The 17,656-nt window shown below is 52.7% G+C and overlaps 8 protein-coding genes across 8 annotated transcripts; 2 read left to right on the forward strand and 6 right to left on the reverse strand.

The window, feature by feature from the left end:
* Positions 1–524: 524 nt before the first annotated feature.
* Positions 525–3,134, reverse strand: DBP2 (ATP-dependent RNA helicase dbp2; the record flags this gene model as incomplete). The annotated part of the gene is made up of 7 exons (XM_051499856.1): positions 525–571; positions 624–785; positions 837–965; positions 1,415–1,522; positions 1,572–2,540; positions 2,591–2,754; positions 3,049–3,134. 7 exons carry the CDS (start codon positions 3,132–3,134, stop codon positions 525–527), a joined length of 1,665 nt encoding a protein of 554 aa, XP_051349869.1.
* Positions 3,135–3,550: 416 nt separating this feature from the next.
* J4E92_008505 (uncharacterized protein) lies at positions 3,551–5,505 on the reverse strand (the record flags this gene model as incomplete). The annotated part of the gene is made up of 6 exons (XM_051499857.1): positions 3,551–3,589; positions 3,759–4,229; positions 4,292–4,987; positions 5,064–5,146; positions 5,203–5,384; positions 5,453–5,505. 6 exons carry the CDS (start codon positions 5,503–5,505, stop codon positions 3,551–3,553), a joined length of 1,524 nt encoding a protein of 507 aa, XP_051349870.1.
* A 989-nt stretch (positions 5,506–6,494) lies between these two features.
* Positions 6,495–7,852, reverse strand: J4E92_008506 (uncharacterized protein; the record flags this gene model as incomplete). Its single annotated transcript, XM_051499858.1, has 2 exons — positions 6,495–7,682; positions 7,739–7,852. 2 exons carry the CDS (start codon positions 7,850–7,852, stop codon positions 6,495–6,497), a joined length of 1,302 nt encoding a protein of 433 aa, XP_051349871.1.
* A 192-nt stretch (positions 7,853–8,044) lies between these two features.
* On the forward strand, positions 8,045–10,009 carry J4E92_008507 (uncharacterized protein; the record flags this gene model as incomplete). Its single annotated transcript, XM_051499859.1, has 7 exons — positions 8,045–8,184; positions 8,239–8,325; positions 8,389–8,526; positions 8,576–8,691; positions 8,740–8,784; positions 8,834–9,910; positions 9,972–10,009. The coding sequence occupies 7 exons, from the start codon at positions 8,045–8,047 to the stop codon at positions 10,007–10,009; spliced, it is 1,641 nt and encodes a 546-aa protein (XP_051349872.1).
* A 253-nt stretch (positions 10,010–10,262) lies between these two features.
* Positions 10,263–11,447, reverse strand: J4E92_008508 (uncharacterized protein; the record flags this gene model as incomplete). The annotated part of the gene is made up of 2 exons (XM_051499860.1): positions 10,263–10,896; positions 10,945–11,447. 2 exons carry the CDS (start codon positions 11,445–11,447, stop codon positions 10,263–10,265), a joined length of 1,137 nt encoding a protein of 378 aa, XP_051349873.1.
* A 1,071-nt stretch (positions 11,448–12,518) lies between these two features.
* SEC11 (Signal peptidase complex catalytic subunit) lies at positions 12,519–13,159 on the forward strand (the record flags this gene model as incomplete). Its single annotated transcript, XM_051499861.1, has 2 exons — positions 12,519–12,811; positions 12,931–13,159. 2 exons carry the CDS (start codon positions 12,519–12,521, stop codon positions 13,157–13,159), a joined length of 522 nt encoding a protein of 173 aa, XP_051349874.1.
* A 1,317-nt stretch (positions 13,160–14,476) lies between these two features.
* On the reverse strand, positions 14,477–14,947 carry NHP6 (Non-histone chromosomal protein 6; the record flags this gene model as incomplete). Its single annotated transcript, XM_051499862.1, has 4 exons — positions 14,477–14,509; positions 14,563–14,684; positions 14,735–14,830; positions 14,878–14,947. The coding sequence occupies 4 exons, from the start codon at positions 14,945–14,947 to the stop codon at positions 14,477–14,479; spliced, it is 321 nt and encodes a 106-aa protein (XP_051349875.1).
* A 1,817-nt stretch (positions 14,948–16,764) lies between these two features.
* On the reverse strand, positions 16,765–17,241 carry J4E92_008511 (uncharacterized protein; the record flags this gene model as incomplete). The annotated part of the gene is made up of 2 exons (XM_051499863.1): positions 16,765–17,137; positions 17,186–17,241. The coding sequence occupies 2 exons, from the start codon at positions 17,239–17,241 to the stop codon at positions 16,765–16,767; spliced, it is 429 nt and encodes a 142-aa protein (XP_051349876.1).
* Positions 17,242–17,656: the final 415 nt, after the last annotated feature.

Genomic DNA, 17,656 nt, shown 5'->3' on the forward strand with positions numbered 1-17,656 from the left:
TTCAGCGTTTGCGCGTCGATAGCGAGAGGTCTAAGCGACGTGTCGAGTCGTCTGGCTATAACAGCTCATCAGTCAACTACAGGATTACATTATGGATCCAGCACAAGGCAAGGCAAGACAGTCAGATGAAGCGGATATCATAGTAAGAAACGCAGTACGTGTATTCTATATCGCTATTACAGTTACAGAAACTTTTTCTGGACATAAACGCCACCAGCGCCATCATGCAAGGGATTGCTGAATAGGCGCAACCTCGATAGAGGAAAACAAAACAATGCCAGTCTAATGTAGAAGAACCATGCTACCATACTGAAATCGTGTCCATGCATGAAGATCAAAGCTCTGTCCATGGGGTATCAGGGTACGACAGAACCTGAGCAGGTACAGCGGCTTTCCGTCGCACGAGAAATGGGATGAAAGATGAAGCAAGTCCGAAACGATTGCCTCCAACGCCGATAGCAGGTTGGAGAAAGGGTGCTCATCGTTCTGACAATGTGAATAAGCAAGTGCGATGGATAAAGTGATCACCAGCGGCTGTTGCGGATGGGATCGCTGTTACCTCCGGTCCAGCCTGAGATGGGCGTTAGATCTCGCTCGGTGTCGAAGGGACTTCTACCACCTACCACCACGGCCTCCGCCACGGCCTCCACCACGGCCGCGGCCACCTCCCCAGCGACCACCACCACCACCGCCGCCACCGTAGCGGGCCATCTCGTGCAGACGAGGATCAATCTGCTGCTTGGACTCTGTGAGAATCTGGACGAGATCACGAGCTTGCTTGGAGTCTGATGAATCTGTTAGTGAATGGTTTGCAGAGTAGGGTCGAAGATACATACTGTCTGTGGTGAAGAGGGTGATGGCAGTACCGTTAGCGCCAGCACGACCAGTACGACCAATGCGGTGGACATAGTCCTCCGAGTTGTTCGGGTAGTCATAGTTGAACACGTGAGTAATGTTGCGGACATCTTGAAGAGCAAAGGTTAGTGACTGATGAAAGGAACGAGCAAACGACGATCATGATTGGATCGCGTGAAGCTGCAGTATGTTGCATGCAACCGTCTCTGTGCGCTACAACGAATGTCACGGCATCAAGTCCAGTGGGAAGGCTGTGGATGTCTCCTGGTCCAGAAACCCTTGGAAGAGAGTGCGACTTGTGTAAGTCAGATATCTCAAGCAGCTTGCTTCAGTAGTACCTTGGTAATACCAGAAACAGAAGATAGCGAAGACTGAAAGCTTCGCCAGCGTAACCAAGGATCCCTGGGGATCAGATTCGAGAGAGGCAAGCCCTGGACGATGTCATGGGAGCGAGTGTAACGAGCGCACAAGACGACCTAAGCAGAGCACAATGGCAGTTCACGCATAATAATAGTTGGGGAGGTGAGGAGGGGGGAGTGTTGGGGGTTTGCAATCATACCGATACCACGGGAAGCCACGTCGGTGGCAACCATGATGGGGCTCTTGCCCGTCTTGAATTCATTCAAGACCCAATCACGCTCGTTCTGCTGCTTGTCGCCGTGGATAGCTGGAGATGAGTTAGCGGTGATCAGTTCATGACATGCGGTTTAACTTACAAAGCGCCGGCCAGCCGTCCTGACGAAGGAATCGGGTGATCTCGTCAGCAACGCGCTTGGTACCTGTGAAGATGAGGATCTTGTTGTCCTTGTCGCTCATGATGGTCTCGAGGTGCTTGGCCATGCGGTCACGCTTCTCGAACTCTGTGCAGACCTCGACGATCTGTTGAATGCGGTGGTTGGCAGAGAGATCCATGGAACCAATGTTGACCTGGATCCAGTCCTTCTGGTAGTCGGCAGCAAGCTGGCGAACTTCCTTGGGCCATGTAGCGGACCACATGCAGGTTTGACGGTCAGGGCGAATCTGTCCGATGATCTTGCGGATTTGAGGCTCGAAACCCATGTCAAGCATGCGGTCGGCCTCGTCGAGAACCAGGTAGGTAACACGGCGAAGGTTGGTCTTTCCAGCCTCCAACATGTCGATGAGACGTCCAGGGGTGGCAATGCACACCTCAACACCGCGCGCAAGGTCACGGATCTGGGGACCCTTTGGAACACCTCCGTAGACGCAGGTGTTTCGGATGCGCGAGGACTTTCCGAACTTGCTGATCTCTTGCTGAATCTGGACAGCAAGCTCACGAGTGGGCGCGAGAATGAGGACGATGGGGCCATCGCCGGGGGCGAGGAGAGGCTGAGCGTTGATGTGAACGATGGCAGGAAGACAGTAGGTCAACGTCTTTCCGGAACCGGTCTCGGCAACACCAACAACGTCGCGACCAGAGAGAGCCATGGGCCAACCCTGAGCCTGGATAGCAGTGGGCTTGGCGAAACCCTGGGCCTTGACCTCGTTCATCACGTATGATGGGAAGCCAGCCTCGTCGAAGGTTGTGACGGGCTTGGGAATGTTCTCGCCCTTGACGGTCATCTGGTGCTCCTTGCGGTATTCGGCAACCTCGGCTGCTGAGCGAGCAGTAACAGCGGGATCCTCCTTGTAGAAGGACTTCTCGAACTTGGGCATCGTGTCGAGATCTGGAAAGTGTTAGTGTTGCGCGGAGCCTATACGAGACAATGGAACATACCCCATGATTGCTGCTTCAGGCCCTGGCCGAGTTGCGACATGCGGTCGCCGCCGTCGCGACCACCGCCAAAGCCGCCGCCGCCACCGCCATAACCACCACCTCCTCCACCGTAGCCACCACCGCCGCCGGAGTAGCCACCACCACCGCCGCCGTAGCCGCCGCCACTAGATAGATGTTAGCAGATGTCGCTGAGATGAGATGAGTGACAGAAGGGGGCTTCTACGTTGTCGCATCGAGTAAGCGACCGCCCGCTTCGACTGTGAGACAGCCTGACAGGACGATCGAACTCAGACTGCGCGCAGAATGGAGAGAAAGAATGGTAGCAGATGGAGGGCTGTCCAAGAACCACGACTGTGATGCCGTTCCCGTGTGAAGGGGGTGTATCGTCCTACCCGTACGATGCATAATGGCTTGTCGAGTTGTTGTAAGACCCATATCCAGCGTTGCTGTTTTCGTACCCGTTCGAGTAGCCACGGTCACCACCGCGACCGCCGCCGCCGTATCCACCGCCGCCGCCGCCGTAACCGCCGCCGTAGGAAGACATGATGTGAGAGTGTGTTGTAGAGACTGGCGTCAAGGGGGAACCGATCGAGTAAGGGAGCGTGGGTCGAAGTCTGGAGACTACGAGAAGATATTAGTTGCAGTAGAGCGACTGTAAAAGTGTCGCGTGTTGTGCGATAAAAGAAGCACAAATTGTAGAGTTGCGAGTTGGGGTGAGAGGAAGTCAGAGGGCAGAGCGCGACAGGAAAAGTTGCCTTGCCTCTGTTGCGCTTGCACATTTTTTGAGACGCTAGCGCCGCTAGCACCAGGGTCTCGCCCAGTTGGGTAAGGGCGGAGCTTGCCGTTATCAGCCCGGGGAAGCCACCAAGAAAACCGAAGACTATGTCGCCACTGTGGGCCTTGCATCTGGGTGATTGCGAAGCATTTTCCATTGCGACCCGCATATTGCACGCCTAGTGCCTACTTCTCGAAGCAATGCGACAATGTGAAAGTGTACCCCTGCACAATGACGAGACAACCCGATGCTTTCCCATCAGATAGGATACAGTCCTGTGCCCTGGTTCTCACCTTAGCCCATCACCAGCTCTGAGGCCCATGTCCCAGAACCCCTTCTCCATCTATATAGCATTAGCATGTTACCGACTGTCATCTTCAGCCTAGCACTCACATTTGTAGCGTGTATGAAGATTTTGGCCAGCTCTTCCACCCGACTCGGACTCAGTCCCTCGGCATGCTTCTCTACCAGCTCACTGCCCCTCATCATCGCTTCCCTGTACTCTTCTGCCACATACTGCTCAATCCACTTCCAGTACTTGCTTCCCACCCTCACGGTGCTGGGATCTTCGTAGAGACGTTTGGCAATAATGCCGTAACCGACGAGACAGGGTAGAAGCGCAATTTGCAGAGCGAGATAGTCTTGCGACATACCGATGTCGAGCACATAACGGGTGTATGCCGTGGTGGCCTGGTCCTCTTCTTCTTCGATGATGTCGGCCTCCGATAGTCCGTACTCTTTACAGAAGTCGATGTGCAGCTTGATCTCTTCCTGGAGGGTGACGACTTGTTGCACGGAGTACCCAATGTCTTTCAGATTGCTAGATTTGTATGCAGACAGCGCGTTCGCTCTTGCAAATTGGACCTTTTCACTAGTCAGTTACTCTCTCCTATACGGGAAATGAATATGTTTCGGCATATACTTACTAAGAAGAGGTAGTCCTGCACAAGGTAGTACATGAACTTCTCCACTGGCAATGTCCCAGCGCCCATACTCTGCACGAACTCGTGTTGGGTATACTCCTTCCACGGCTTCTGCACGTCTTCTCGGTCGAGCAGATAGCTAATAAAGTTGCCTGGCGTGAAAGGCAGCATGTACATCGAGTGGAAATGGTTGATTGGGCCGCTTCCCCCTCCCATATCAACAGCTGTCTTGATGCCTGCTTCAACGTACAGATTGGCCTTCTTGACCGCCTTGGCCATCGACATTCCTTCCGCCAGATTACACGCAATAGCGGATGCTAATGAACACCCTGTCCCATGCGTGTTCCTCGACTGCAGATATGGGCTCTCTAGCATGGTAACTCCAGCATCACCCACGAGGATGTTTAAAACGACTTCCTTTTCGCTGTCGTGCGTGCTCACTACCCGGCCGTGGGTCAATGGTAAATGGCCCCCCTTCAGTAACACCCATTTGGGTCCTAGTGACCGGACATGCTGCGCCATCGAGACGATGTCATCAACATTCTTCGGATCGGGAATATCGTACCCGGCCGTTTGGAGAAGCAAGCGAGCCTCAGGAAGGTTTGGTGTGAGAAGCGTTGTGTGAGGCAGAAGGTGTTGGATCAGGGTTTCGATGGCTGATTCGGGAAGGAGCTGTGAGCCAGATGTTGACACCATTACCTGTTCAAGTAGTCAGCTCAGAGCGGAGCTCGTTTTGATTGATATAAATTGATCTCGAATGAAATCTCAGACGTACAGGATCAACGATACTGGTGTTGATCTCATGTCTTTTCAAAGCATCCGCAGCGACCATAATGGTCTCGGCAGATGCAAGCATGCCTGTATCTTATCAGCGCGTTCACAAAAACATGGTGTCTCTCTGAATGTCATCATACCTGTCTTGACCACATCCACGCCCACATCTTCACAAACAGCATCTATCTGCTTCCGCACAAAGTCCGGCGGGGTATGGTGTATGTCCTGGACGCCTAGAGTATTCTGGGCTGTCAAAGCAGTCGTAGCCGTCATAGCATAGCAGCTATGCGCTGCAATGACCTTCTGATCTGCTTCTAGTCCGCTGTTGGCGCGGCAGCATGGTTAGTGGTGTGTGGCTGATGAAGGGCGGATGCATGCACGCGTACGTACGCCCCACCCGAACTGTCCGATCCAGCGATTACTAGAATGCGTCTGGGTGCCATTGTCGATCGAGAAGAGTATGCAGGCGTTGTTTCACTATGGTCTGGATATAACATGTAGTAAGATCCCCTACATCGTTTTCTCTAGACAACCCTGGAGCCCCACCATCCGCGAATACGCGTACGCGAGATCCACGTCATCGACTCGCACCTTTGATGCTGTCGCAGGCCGTGGAAGCTGCGCAGCCGACGCTGTGGAAGGTTGCACAAATTCGTACACCTGTGCGCGTGCTGCCTTTGACATCCTGGATGATATCCAGTGTTCTATCAATTATACCTAGGTCAGCTTTGAAGGAATCCATTTCTTAATATTGACAATTCGGTAGAACAGCGTAAGCAGAAGAAGCCTTGCCAGGCATCTTCAGTAACGTAAAAGTCTGAGCACATTGAGTCGCTTCTATAAACAAGCAAGCATCTCATGGACCGGCCACGCCGACCCGCAGGTATCAAGCCACCATCGCCATCACGAACCCCAAGAATACCATGTGCCTTATCGCGCAACAGAGGAAACCATTTCGATGCATCTTTCTTCTTTGCCTCTTCTAAAACGTACTACACATCTGTGTATGATGCAGTTGGATAGCTGTAGTTCATGCACGTGTTCTTCAGGATGTTCAGCGTCCCGTTCAATCGACCAGTCTAGTGAACTAGTACATTATACTTGCGACTTCTCTCATTTGTGACACTATGTGTGAAACAGCAATAATGCTGCAATGTGTGCGCGAAGGTTAACAAACATTTCCTCCCTCGGAGTACCACACTTCCGGCAGTTTAATCTTAACGGCTCCATTGCAACCTTGCCACAAGTCTCAGAGTTGATAGCCTCCATGATCTTGCGGAAAGACAGGAGACACACTAGTTGAGACGATGCATAAGATCTGATAAGCCGCTGGCATTGTAGATGCGAATGTGTATCCATTGCGACAGCCGGAATTTGCTTTGGGCCTTGAATAGCCCACCTTGTGCAATATGCAGTCGTCAGTGTCAGGCGACTACCACAGTCCCTTGATCTGCGATACACGTTGCGTAGGCTCAAACACTTCGTTGCTGTCCGCCGTGTTCGTCTTCGACACACCACCACTGTCCGTGAATGTTGGAAAAGCTGCAGCATCGTTGTTGGCATTCGCGTCCCATCCCAGAGTCTCTTCCTTATCATAGTCTACCGGCGCCCAGGCTGCGTCCTCATCCTCCGGTACGAAGAGGCTTTCCGAATCGTCACGGGCAGGTTGTGCTTGCAGTGCCGAGACTTGACGAGATCCTGGATTCCGCACTCGGCCAGAGGCATCGCGTCGCGATGCTGGTTGCACAGGCGGTGGCATATTAGATCGGAAGCTGCGACTCTGTCCACGCTCCGCAGTTGTGGTTGAGGTCGTGCGAGAGGTTTGTCTGCTGCTCATTGCGTGCGTCGCAGGTGTTGGCGCAGATGGAGCGGCGGTGTGGTTGCCAGAAGTCATTAGCGTAAACTCACAGAGCAGCCCATCGCTTCCATAGCTGAACTGGAGTGGTCGCGCTGGCTGGGAGTAAAAGGCCTTTAAGCTTGTCTTCATTGTGTCTGCATGGACGACTATTGCCTTGAAATCCTTGACGTTGATGATGATGTGCATACCCGCCTGCACAGTAAATTCCTCGAAGTCAGACGTATTGACCGCGACGGCCGTGACAAGTGGATGCTTCAGGATTTCCTTTCCGTTCGAGATCTTTTCTGTGTAGCTCTTAAATACGCAGCGTCCGTCTTCACTCGCAAAGATATCGAGCATTTCGGTCTTGGTACCGAAGTATTCAGCGTACTCCTTCACAGCCCCGGAGTGCATGCTCCACCTGTTTTTCGCCGCGTTGCGATCGAACAGTGCATGCATGACGTCCACGGCTTCATATGTGAGCTTGTAGGTCTTGATGACGCCCTGGTTGCAGATCATCTTGACGATGAATCGACATTGCGCCTCAGTTTCTCGCTCTTGCACGCTGACTTCACAGCGATCGATCGCACCATCACGCCCTAGCGGGTCGTACAAGCGACTTTTGAAGACCGACAAGAGCGCTTTGGTGTACATACTGCACGTGAAGCGGCCGTCAGGACCGCCATAAGTCGGCACACATTCATAGCTGGCGAAAAATTGTCGACCGTCTAATGTTATGGCGGCGTATGCGGATTTGGAAGAGTTGAGAGCGGTAAACGTGAACTGACGCAGGAGGTATGAGATGCCGGACTGACTAGAAGGAAGAGCGGCAAACCTACCTTTTCGCGACGCGCTTCAATGGCTACAGTCTCGCTGAACTTGCCGAGGCAAACAAGCAGATCGTGAACCTTAGACGCTGCCTCGGGCGTCAGGGTGAAGTTGAGGACAACCATTTTGTCTTCGTGCGACTGCTCGCATTGTCGCAGGATGTTTGGGTGGAATCGCGACGAGCCCCGGCGACCGAAAGCGGGAAGAGCGCGTCAAACACGCGCTAGCGCATTGACATCATCGCGCCTACTCTCATGGGCGCCCATCTATTCACCTTTCTTAGGAGCACGATATCAGCCCTCGTTAGTGCAAACAAAATGACTCAGTCAGCGCTGCCTGATGATATTCTGCATCTCCTATGCGAAGAGCTTGCGAATCAAGAACAGTTCGACACACTCTTCAACTGTGCTTGCGCCAGCCGTGCTCTCGCCGTACCTGCATTAACTCATCTGTACAAGTATGTCGCAGTGGCCTCGCTACTTTATCGTCAATTAACTGACACAATCGTTAGATCTCATCATCTCGCTCCTGTTCGAGGTGGAGGAGAAGATCTCTATGGCTTACCAGCTGCCACCAAGCTTCTCACGATCCAAAAATGGTACGCAACCTTTATCGTGCGAACTGTATGAGGCAAACATTGACTCCGTACACCCATATTTAGGTCCATTCTTTGGCGATCAATTGTCGCATCTGCACTCGATGTCACACTGTTCCCATACTGCCGTTATATCAAATCGCTAGACTTTCGGGATCTGGGATATCTCCTCGATGACGACCAATTCCGTGCGAAAGTTTCCAAGTCAGTACAGCTTCGATGTCAGACACCACCAACTCTGATTGTAATATAGGCAATTCTTCTCCGGGCCGTTGAAGCAGTTCGAGAAGACTGAGACAGGGACGAACATCAAAGGCAGAAAGTATACTCGGATAAAGACAGCGGATATCATCGACGCGATTGGTGAAGGTTTGATAAATGCGCGAAGCTGTTCAGTACAATACTGATGTGGTGCAGTGGTCACACAGCATACTCCAACCCTGGAGATCATCAGCGGTGAGCGTAAGTACATCCTTCTTCTCAACATTCGGATATGAGCTAACTATACTAGTCCAGCCTGGTGCTCTGGTACGATGGACGCCCCGGCTTCCTCGACTACAGAGCCTTGAGCTGTGGGACGGAAAGCCTCTAGAAGACGAACTGGTTCATGCATCTATCTACGACCACTGTCCGCAGTTCAAATCTCTTATGATCTATACCTGGGTCTCAGAAGACAATGATCACAAGTTCGCCAAATTCCTCTCCTCAATGCGACCGAACACGCTCCAAACACTCCAAACCATCAGCGACGTCAAGGCCGGCGCCGAGTCACTACTAGCTCTTAATCACCATGGAAACTCATTAGAAGATCTGAGACTGTGCGTTTCGAACGAGTCATTACCGCACCTCTCGCTACTACAAGGGTGTACGGCTTTAAGAACGCTACGCATTGAGGACATCCATGGTACTGTAGACTTGGAAGCGACAGAACATGACGTCTTTCTCGAGACGACTGCCTGGTTACGCAAATGTTCAGATCTACAACGCCTCAGCTTCTCGAAAATGCAATCCGGAGCCGCACTCATCACGCCCGTACTGCTCGAAGAGAAGATACACCTCAGCAGCCTAGAGATAGACTCGTACACGCTAAAAGATCACAAGACGTTCCATCAGGCTCTCGTACACCAGCAGTCTTCTTTGAGGGTGCTCTTCCTGAGTGGCGATACCGATGGCATGTTTCGAGATGATCTGGATACTCTCGTGGATTCTTTGAAGCAATTGACAGAGCTGCGAGATCTGCACCTCATCCTTCCGGAGGTGCTGCGGGATGAACATCTCGTCACCATTCTCGCTGAGCTCACAATGCTGGAGGATTTGTACGTAAGCGGCCTGGAGCTCAACGATATTGTGCTGCCTCACCTCGCCAGCTTGCCAAATCTACGTACCGTTACTATTTCCGGTATATCCAAATTCACCATGGATGGTCTCCTGGATTTTGTATCGAGGCTCGGCCCGGGTAATCAGGCCATTCGTCTCTCGATAGATATGGCAGACACAGATACGCTGCTCTCGGAAGAGGAGTTGACGCTGGTGAGGGACAACCTTGCGGAGAAGGCTGGTGGTACGTTGGAGTACATGGCGCTTCGAGGTATGTATCTGCGCGATGAGCAGAGGGCAAACAAGATGGCATACTGACCATATTCGCCTAGATCCGAACGTTCCGGAGTTCGAAAGCGACTCCGACTGAGGCTTGTTCTTTGCACTGTTCAAGGTACTGCAATTGAAGCTGGGCAATCATTCGGCTTGTCTGTTGGATAAAGGATGTAAAAGAGGCTTCTGGCGAGACATTCTCGGGACTGGAATAGCTTTTCCAAGTACAATGATGAAGATAATAAGGGACTTGTTCCTCGTCCTCTCTCAACCTAGAAGAAAAACACAACTGAACTTTTTGAGAGCGAAACACGTAAACCAGAAGAACAACCCGATGAGCCATGACATACTCAGTCCATGTCAGTATCGCTATCTTCTTGACTCTGATCAACGCATTTTTTCAGCGCCAGAATCCTCCGCTCGTAAACGTCTTGCTGCAACTCTGGGAAGTGTTGCAGTACCTCAATGAAGTTTGACCTCAAGTAGTCGTCCCTGAGGTATTCCCAGAATTTGTCCGCAATGTATACGGCTAAATGACCCTTAAGATATTCGTGGGAGATTGATGTTGTGTCCTGTGCGTAAACATGTCGACAGAACACCAACATCTCCAACTTCCCCGGCTTTATGTCCTTCAGCTTCTCAGCGACATGCTCCAGCATGTCCCACATGCCTAATTTCTCCGCAGTGATCCACGCCGCAACACATTGTGCAAAGGCTTCGTTCGCTTCCTCACCCTCTTGCGGGTTCCGATGACCAAATCCATCACTTTCTAGGTATTCTGCGATGAATGTGAAGTCTTCGGGGTTAATGTCGACAAGAGCAGGGTGTTTGAGCTCCCACATCCCGGCGTCATTGTGGTCGATCAGGAGGAGGCCCTGCTTGGAGTCTCTGAAGTATGGACGGTCCCACAGACACGATATTTGCAGGTTGTAGACTTCTTGGTCAGGCCCGACCAATACTTGCACGAAGTCCTTGCTTTCTGAACTAGATTCTGTTAGCTGAGAGGGTATGAGATATTGATAGGAAACTCACAGCTCACCCTCAATGGTATCGCTGATTGGTTCTTTCCGACCACGTCCCACACCACCGAGCTGATGGTCGAGGAAGCCTACCTGTTGAAAGTGTCTCTGTCTCGATCCGGCCGTTCTTACCTCAGTCGAGTTATGGGCGCTGCTGTCGTCCGTTAGGTCTATGGGCGTGTCTCTGCGCATATTCAACCGATCTTGTGGGGATGGTACGGCCTGAAGTTGTCCATGGTCTCTTGAGGGCTGCGATGAGCTGGCGGCAGGTCTCGACCGTGCTTCCCATGCATTCAAGATCGCACCTGGGGCACTGCTGGCGCCCGAGATGACAGGAACGCGACGACTAGCCGAGGAACTTGCTGGTTTTGATGGTGACTGGGATGAGGATGGTGGATGTGAGAAGCTATTTGCAATTCGCCCTTTCGACCGTTCACTATAGTATTCTTCGCGGCTCAGCCGGAGAGCCTGTCTCATTTCTGGATCTGAGTGTGAATCATCGCCCGAGTCGTTCATGTTAGTGTCCAAGCCTGAAGCATCGTTGGGTAGATTCATCAACTGTCCTCGCCAATGATCAAGTCCCAATTGCGCGTCCAGCGCGTTATTAGCCATCTCATATGCATCACCAAGCCCTGGCGTGGTCCCGATAACCTCCTCGTGCGTGTAGGTTGCGAAAGGGTCATATTCCCCTATTTCTTCGGTATGCGCCCAGCGACTTCTTGAGTTAGCGGAGTCAATATATTCATCAAACTACAATGTTTCTTACAAGACCAAGTTCTCGCCCATCAGTAAAACCAGAGTTGGATTGCCATGAGGTCGCCTATCCATTACTTCCTCGGATGCCATATCCTGTTCACAGATAACTGCGGGCCATAGTGGAAAGAATGACGCAGGCGTTCGATACTGGATCAGGGCACCTGGGGAGAACCGCATCATGATCTCGTTGGTTATGTAATATAGAGGCGTTTATTTTGAGAGTGGCAGAGGGGAATGAGAGCTGGTGAGCGACAGTTGTGTGATAGTTGTAGAACAAAGTTCAATCTATTGAGAGGAAGAAGAAATGAGCCGTGTTGTATGTGAACGTCTAAACGAAGCCTAATATAAGCAGACATCGTGTGGATACGTTCTCAGGGTAAAGGCGGGCTCAGGTGAGGGCCATCATGCCAGGTGAAAGACGAAACCAGACCCCCACGCGCGAAAAGTCACTGTCAACCGTTGTCAGACCAATACATGGTGAGACTGAGGCTTATGGGTTGTATGCCGCTATCTGGAAGTGTGTGGTATGTTGTTATGGTCAAGTAGTAGGAAGGGATGCGGAGTTCATAGCTCACACCTCGGAGGTTGACTAAGCTGCCCGCAACAGCGCCCGGGCGAAGCCAAGGACATCTGGCTTCAACATCTCGAACACGAATTCCCCGACGCGCAAGTCGCCGCGCCGCCCACCTCTACACATACCTCCCGAATACGTCTGCGGTGAATTCATACTCTCTGGACGCGAGTTTACGACCCGGTCGCGCGCCCCACGTCCTACTCCACGATCAACGAGCGCACCTCCAACCTTCGCATCAGCATTCCCAATCCGCAGCCATGTTGGGCCTTGCAAACATGCAGCCGCGGCAACTCGCCGCACAAGTTCTGAACTTCGCGCTCGTCCTGTCAACCGCCTTCATGATGTGGAAAGGACTGTCCGTGGTCTCCGACTCGCCCTCGCCCATTGTCGTCGTCCTGTCAGGATCCATGGAGCCTGCATTCCAACGAGGAGATCTGCTGTTCCTGTGGAACCGGGGGGCAGATACACAAGTGGGCGAGATTGTGGTGTACAACGTTAAGGGCAAAGACATTCCGATCGTGCACCGCGTTGTGAGGAGATATGGAGGAGGGTGAGTCGCGCTCTTTCCCCTTCGCTGTGACTGAGGTTCTCAATGAGGGTTGGAGGAGCCAAGATCAGCTCGCAGGTTTTCAGACGTTACCACAAAGCTCATGCTGACCCAACTACTAGCAAAACACCGCTCCGCCTCCTGACCAAGGGCGACAACAACCTCGCGGACGACACCGAACTCTACGCCGCCGGCCAATCCTTCCTGAACCGCAAAGAAGATGTCATCGGAAGCGTCGTCGGCTTCATACCCTTTGTTGGATACGTTACCATTCTGCTGAGCGAGCATCCATGGCTGAAGCAGGTCATGTTAGGCATGATGGGTGTGATGGTGGTTTTACAAAGAGAGTAGTGCTTGCGGATTTGCATTGGGTACCTTTCACGTTCGAACGATATCTTAGCAAAAGGTGGACGAAAAAGATACGTGGCAACGATGTGGTTGGTCTCCCCCTTGACTACCATGATCTATGTGTTTCTGCTGTCGGGAGGCGGCAAAGCTAGGCGTTCAAATCATACCCAGACAGTGTTCAATATTTACTAAAGTCGAAGAGTTATACCAGCCATCCAGTTCATCCAGCTACGTTCTTTAGACCGTAGACAAGCGCCTCACGCGCATCTTGCATTCACTAGTGAGCACATCTAAGCACACTTCAGGACTTCATTTCCTAACAAGAGATTAATCGCCTGCACCTTCCCAATGCTTCCCAAAATGACGTTCACCTACCTTCCGTCTACATCACTAAGACCTCACTCCCACGCGACACCCCCGGCAAAAAACACCCCCCACCTTCCGTAAAAGAGCGGCAAAAAGAAAGCAATGCGCCGTACGGGGTTTGACTGTTCAATGTTAGCGGTAAGATTCGAATTGATGAATGGTTTGGCATCCTACACCCGTGATCCCCGCCTGGTCCGTCGTCCGATGTACGATGGGAAGGCGATAGCATACCACTAGCCCAACGGCGCTTTGATGCAATGATCGATTGATGGACTAGGAACGAGTTAGAGACATTATATAGGCGACTTGAGATAGAGTGAGTGGATTGAAGGGGTGGGGTTCGTGAAAGTGTGGTTGTGAAGCCAGGGAAACAACCCCTACCGTGGATGCGGGCACCCGGTTCGGCGGTGTGAGTAAACGTCAAAGACCTGTCGCTAGAGGGCCAACTTCCGGTTGCTACGAACGGAAGGGTCTCTATCACGCCGTCATGGCCTACTTTTGACAGCAGGCAAGACACAAACTTCAACGTCAGGGGCTGAGCTGGGACCTGAGCTACCATCAGCATGCGTAGTGCTACGCCCAAGCCTGATCGCATCGACATCACGGTCACACAACAGAAGGAACATTGTAGAAGCAGCAAAGACTTTCCATACCGCAATTGCTAGTGTACATAGACTTGGTCATGAGCTTCGTGATGTTCCTTTCACGACGTCGAGGGGAAGACGCCCAAACATCATGACCGCCCGCCATCAGCGTGGTTTGCACTGACCGCCAGCGTCCTTTTCGAAATGAACCACAGATTGGCTAGCCGAAGACCTTCCTCCGCGAGAGATAACGAACCCATTAAGAAGTAGGAAGATCACAAATGAAATCGAGACAGGCTTGGTAGCCCGAGCCGCCCATGACAAGACATCTTCAACGCTGTTGGTGGAAGCACGAATGAGGCGATTGCCTCTACTCGGACTCCTCCTCTTCTTCCTCGGCGTTCTGGTGATGGTTAGTCAACTTATCATCAATTCGAAGTACATGCATGAACATACCTGGTAGGCGGCCTTCTCCTCCTCGTACCGCTTCTTATCGGCGGCAGCCTTGGCCTCGTAGGGAGTGCGCTGCTTCTCGTTCAGGGCCTTCCACTTCTCGCCAAGAACCTTGCCGACCTCGCCTGTTCAATGTTAGAGGGGAGTCAAAGATGGAGAAAGAGCGCAAACGTACCGAACTTGATACCGGGGTTGTCCTCACGGACCTTCTCGCGCTGCTCGTTGGCGAAGAACATGTATGCGGAAAGACCACGCTTGGGCGCGTTGGGGTCTGCTGGAGTCAGTACCCGCGTCTGCAGATGCACGTGAGCTGCTTACCCTTCTTCTTCTTGCCGCCGTCAGCCTTGGACTTAGGCGCGGCCTTGCGGGTGGTCTTCTCCTTGGGCATAGTGGTGGTTGAGTGGTGTATATGGCTGTGGTTCCTTGTTAGCTGCTGTTGGGGTTGCAAGCAGCGAGTAGGTAAGAGTAGCGTGGCAGGAAGGCACAATGGCTGCTGGTGAGATTGAGAATGCGAGTATAGGCCACAGCTAGTGTCTTCGCCTGCAAACGGAGTAGTGTTGTGGTGAGTGGGTAATGGTGGTGCAGCGCTGCTATGCGCGTGAGGTGACGCGGTCGCAAAACACCACAACACAACGCGATGATGCGCGATTTTCGGGTAAGAGAAGGTGTGGGTACTTACAGAAGCAGCTAGATGGGAGTAAATTGGAAGTGTTGACTGAGGTCTGTTTTGCGGTCAGTATGCGCGTGGCAGTGGGTGCTGGCGACGGCGATGAAGAATCGACTGAAGGCAATGACGTTCAGAAGACGGAAGAAAGAAGGCTGGGAGAGTCCTGGTTGGGCCAATTGGACCGGGGAAACGCGTGGAAAAAGGGTGTGGTTGCGAAAAGTGGTGCTGGTGATGTTGCGACTTCGTCAAAATGCAGGCGGACTCACCAAACGTCTTTGCGGGCGAAAGTTGTATGGGCGGCGGATTTGTTAGGGGAGGAATTGGGTGAGGGCTCAGCAGCACATTTTGTGAGAGGGAAGGCGCGCCCTCCCCCAACAAACAAGGCCCGCTTACCTAAGGTGCGAACGAGGCAGGCACGCTTGTTTTGCTACTGCCATAGCACACGCACCCGGACCACGACCCCTCCTCCACCCAGCCGATGCTGCGCTCCCTCACCGCATGCGCCCGATGCAGATGCCAGCGATTGTGGACAGCTCCATTGTCGCTTTTTTGCTACTCGCACTGCCGTCCAGTCTCTAGCAGACGTGTCGGTGTCGCCCAGGTATGCTCCGAGGTGCTCGCACTGCTGCGGGCTACACGGCGCATCCCTGGGCGCGGAGGCGCTGCCCTTCGTTCTTTCCTGGCGAGTTTCAAGTTTGGTTAGATTGCACGCAGAAGCACACGGTCTACCATTCGTTGGACGCATCCATCAGAAGCGGCCCTTGACGTTATCATTCATAGCGCGGCTGGCTGATGTTCTTCCCCGAGCACCAGAGCACCCAGCATCCAGTCCCCGTCGCCCAACCTGCCCACCCCTCAGAGCATCCGCCTGCAGCCCGTTTGGTGTTCTGAGCAAGCCCAGTGCAGCAGAGTTACATGTCAGCCTACGTCTGGTCGCAGACTCTGCCGCACAAGCCGTGACTCTGGCCTTCTGTCATAGCTGGGCACGCTATGGTGATGGGCGGCGGCCTCTGCACCCGCTTCCGGCCACAGCGGTCTGGCTCTGCACTTTCGCCCGACCGAGCACGGAAGCGGTCGCTAGGCTAATGCGAGACACTGCTCCAATACTGCTCGTCCACTTGCCTCAAGAAACACTCTTTGTTCCTCCTGGCTGCTTATCACGTTGGAATCGTGGCGGACGTGTTCGGCCATCGGCCTCTCAAGCCCCTAACAGCGGAGCAGACGCTCAGACTCGCCCTTTCAAAAGCCACCGAGGGCTACAGACTTTCGCGTACCCTCCCGACGTGACCCATAGCTGTCAGGCCCTCATCTTACTGAAGAAGTCACATCTGCATCTATGTAAATAGGACGCACGACGTTGGGCATCACCGCTCTCGCATCAGCCATGACGTTTATCATCAACAAACATCACGAAGCGCAAGATCGTGCAGCAGCATGCAACCGCCTCAACAAGTCATTAAATGTGTACATACGGCTGCTCTCAGATACAGCTCGCATCCATCCACAGTCGCAGCAGCAGACGAATGGATGGATGGCACTCAATCGTCCTCATCCTCCATGACGAGCTCTGTCAGACCCTCGTCCGCAGCCCAGTTGATCCCGCTACCCACGATCATGGCTGACAATATACCTTTCAACGTCCTCACCCTCCGTCGCGAGTCCTTGAGCTCCTTATCGACCGCATCGACGCGTTGACGTAATTGCGGATCTTCAATGTCCTGCACCGACTGCGCCTTCATTTCTTCGGCCAGAGCAAGCATGGTCTGCGCAAGCTCTCGGTTCTTTTGATTTGCGACAATGTTGTTCTGTTCGGCCACACTCAGAGATTTATTCGTAGAAGCAAGCTTCGACGTCAGTGAGCCATGGATCATGGAAACAGCATCGTTCTCGGTCACCAGCGGCAGTATGCGCCTACACAACATCAGACCATGATTCAGAGCGATCTGCCCAGGAACTCACTTCTCGGCGAATGGAGTCTGTTCGCCGCCATGAACGGCTTTCAGAACGGGATCCATTACTAGAACATTGTGTGTGATTTTGTTTCTTATCTCGTACTCTGCCCTCGCTTCCATAGCCTCGCGCTGCGCAATAGTCAGGCGCTCCTCCAGCAGGTCATCTGGAAGTGATGCAAAGTCATGCGCGTGTACTACAGAAGGCGATTAATATACGAAGATGCTGTGCCATACCATGTGCGAGACGTGCCTGATTGTTGTGCTTGTAGCAGGCTTTGCTGCAGCTCAAGTTCCTTGAGCTGATCGTAGAGCTGTAGGGCTAGCTCCTCGGTATCTGAAAACGCGAACGCGTCGCTATGGTTCGTTTGTAGCAAGTCCGCGTAGTCGCTTGGATCTTGTGTTTTTGTCGTCGCGTCTGCCATGTCAACATCCCCTTGGGCGGCCATAATGCTAGCAGACGGTGTTGACGTAGATTCAA

The sequence above is a fragment of the Alternaria infectoria genome (genome assembly GCF_024043175.1).
Source record: "Alternaria infectoria strain BMP 0036 chromosome Unknown scaffold_17, whole genome shotgun sequence".
Lineage (NCBI taxonomy): Eukaryota > Fungi > Ascomycota > Dothideomycetes > Pleosporales > Pleosporaceae > Alternaria > Alternaria infectoria.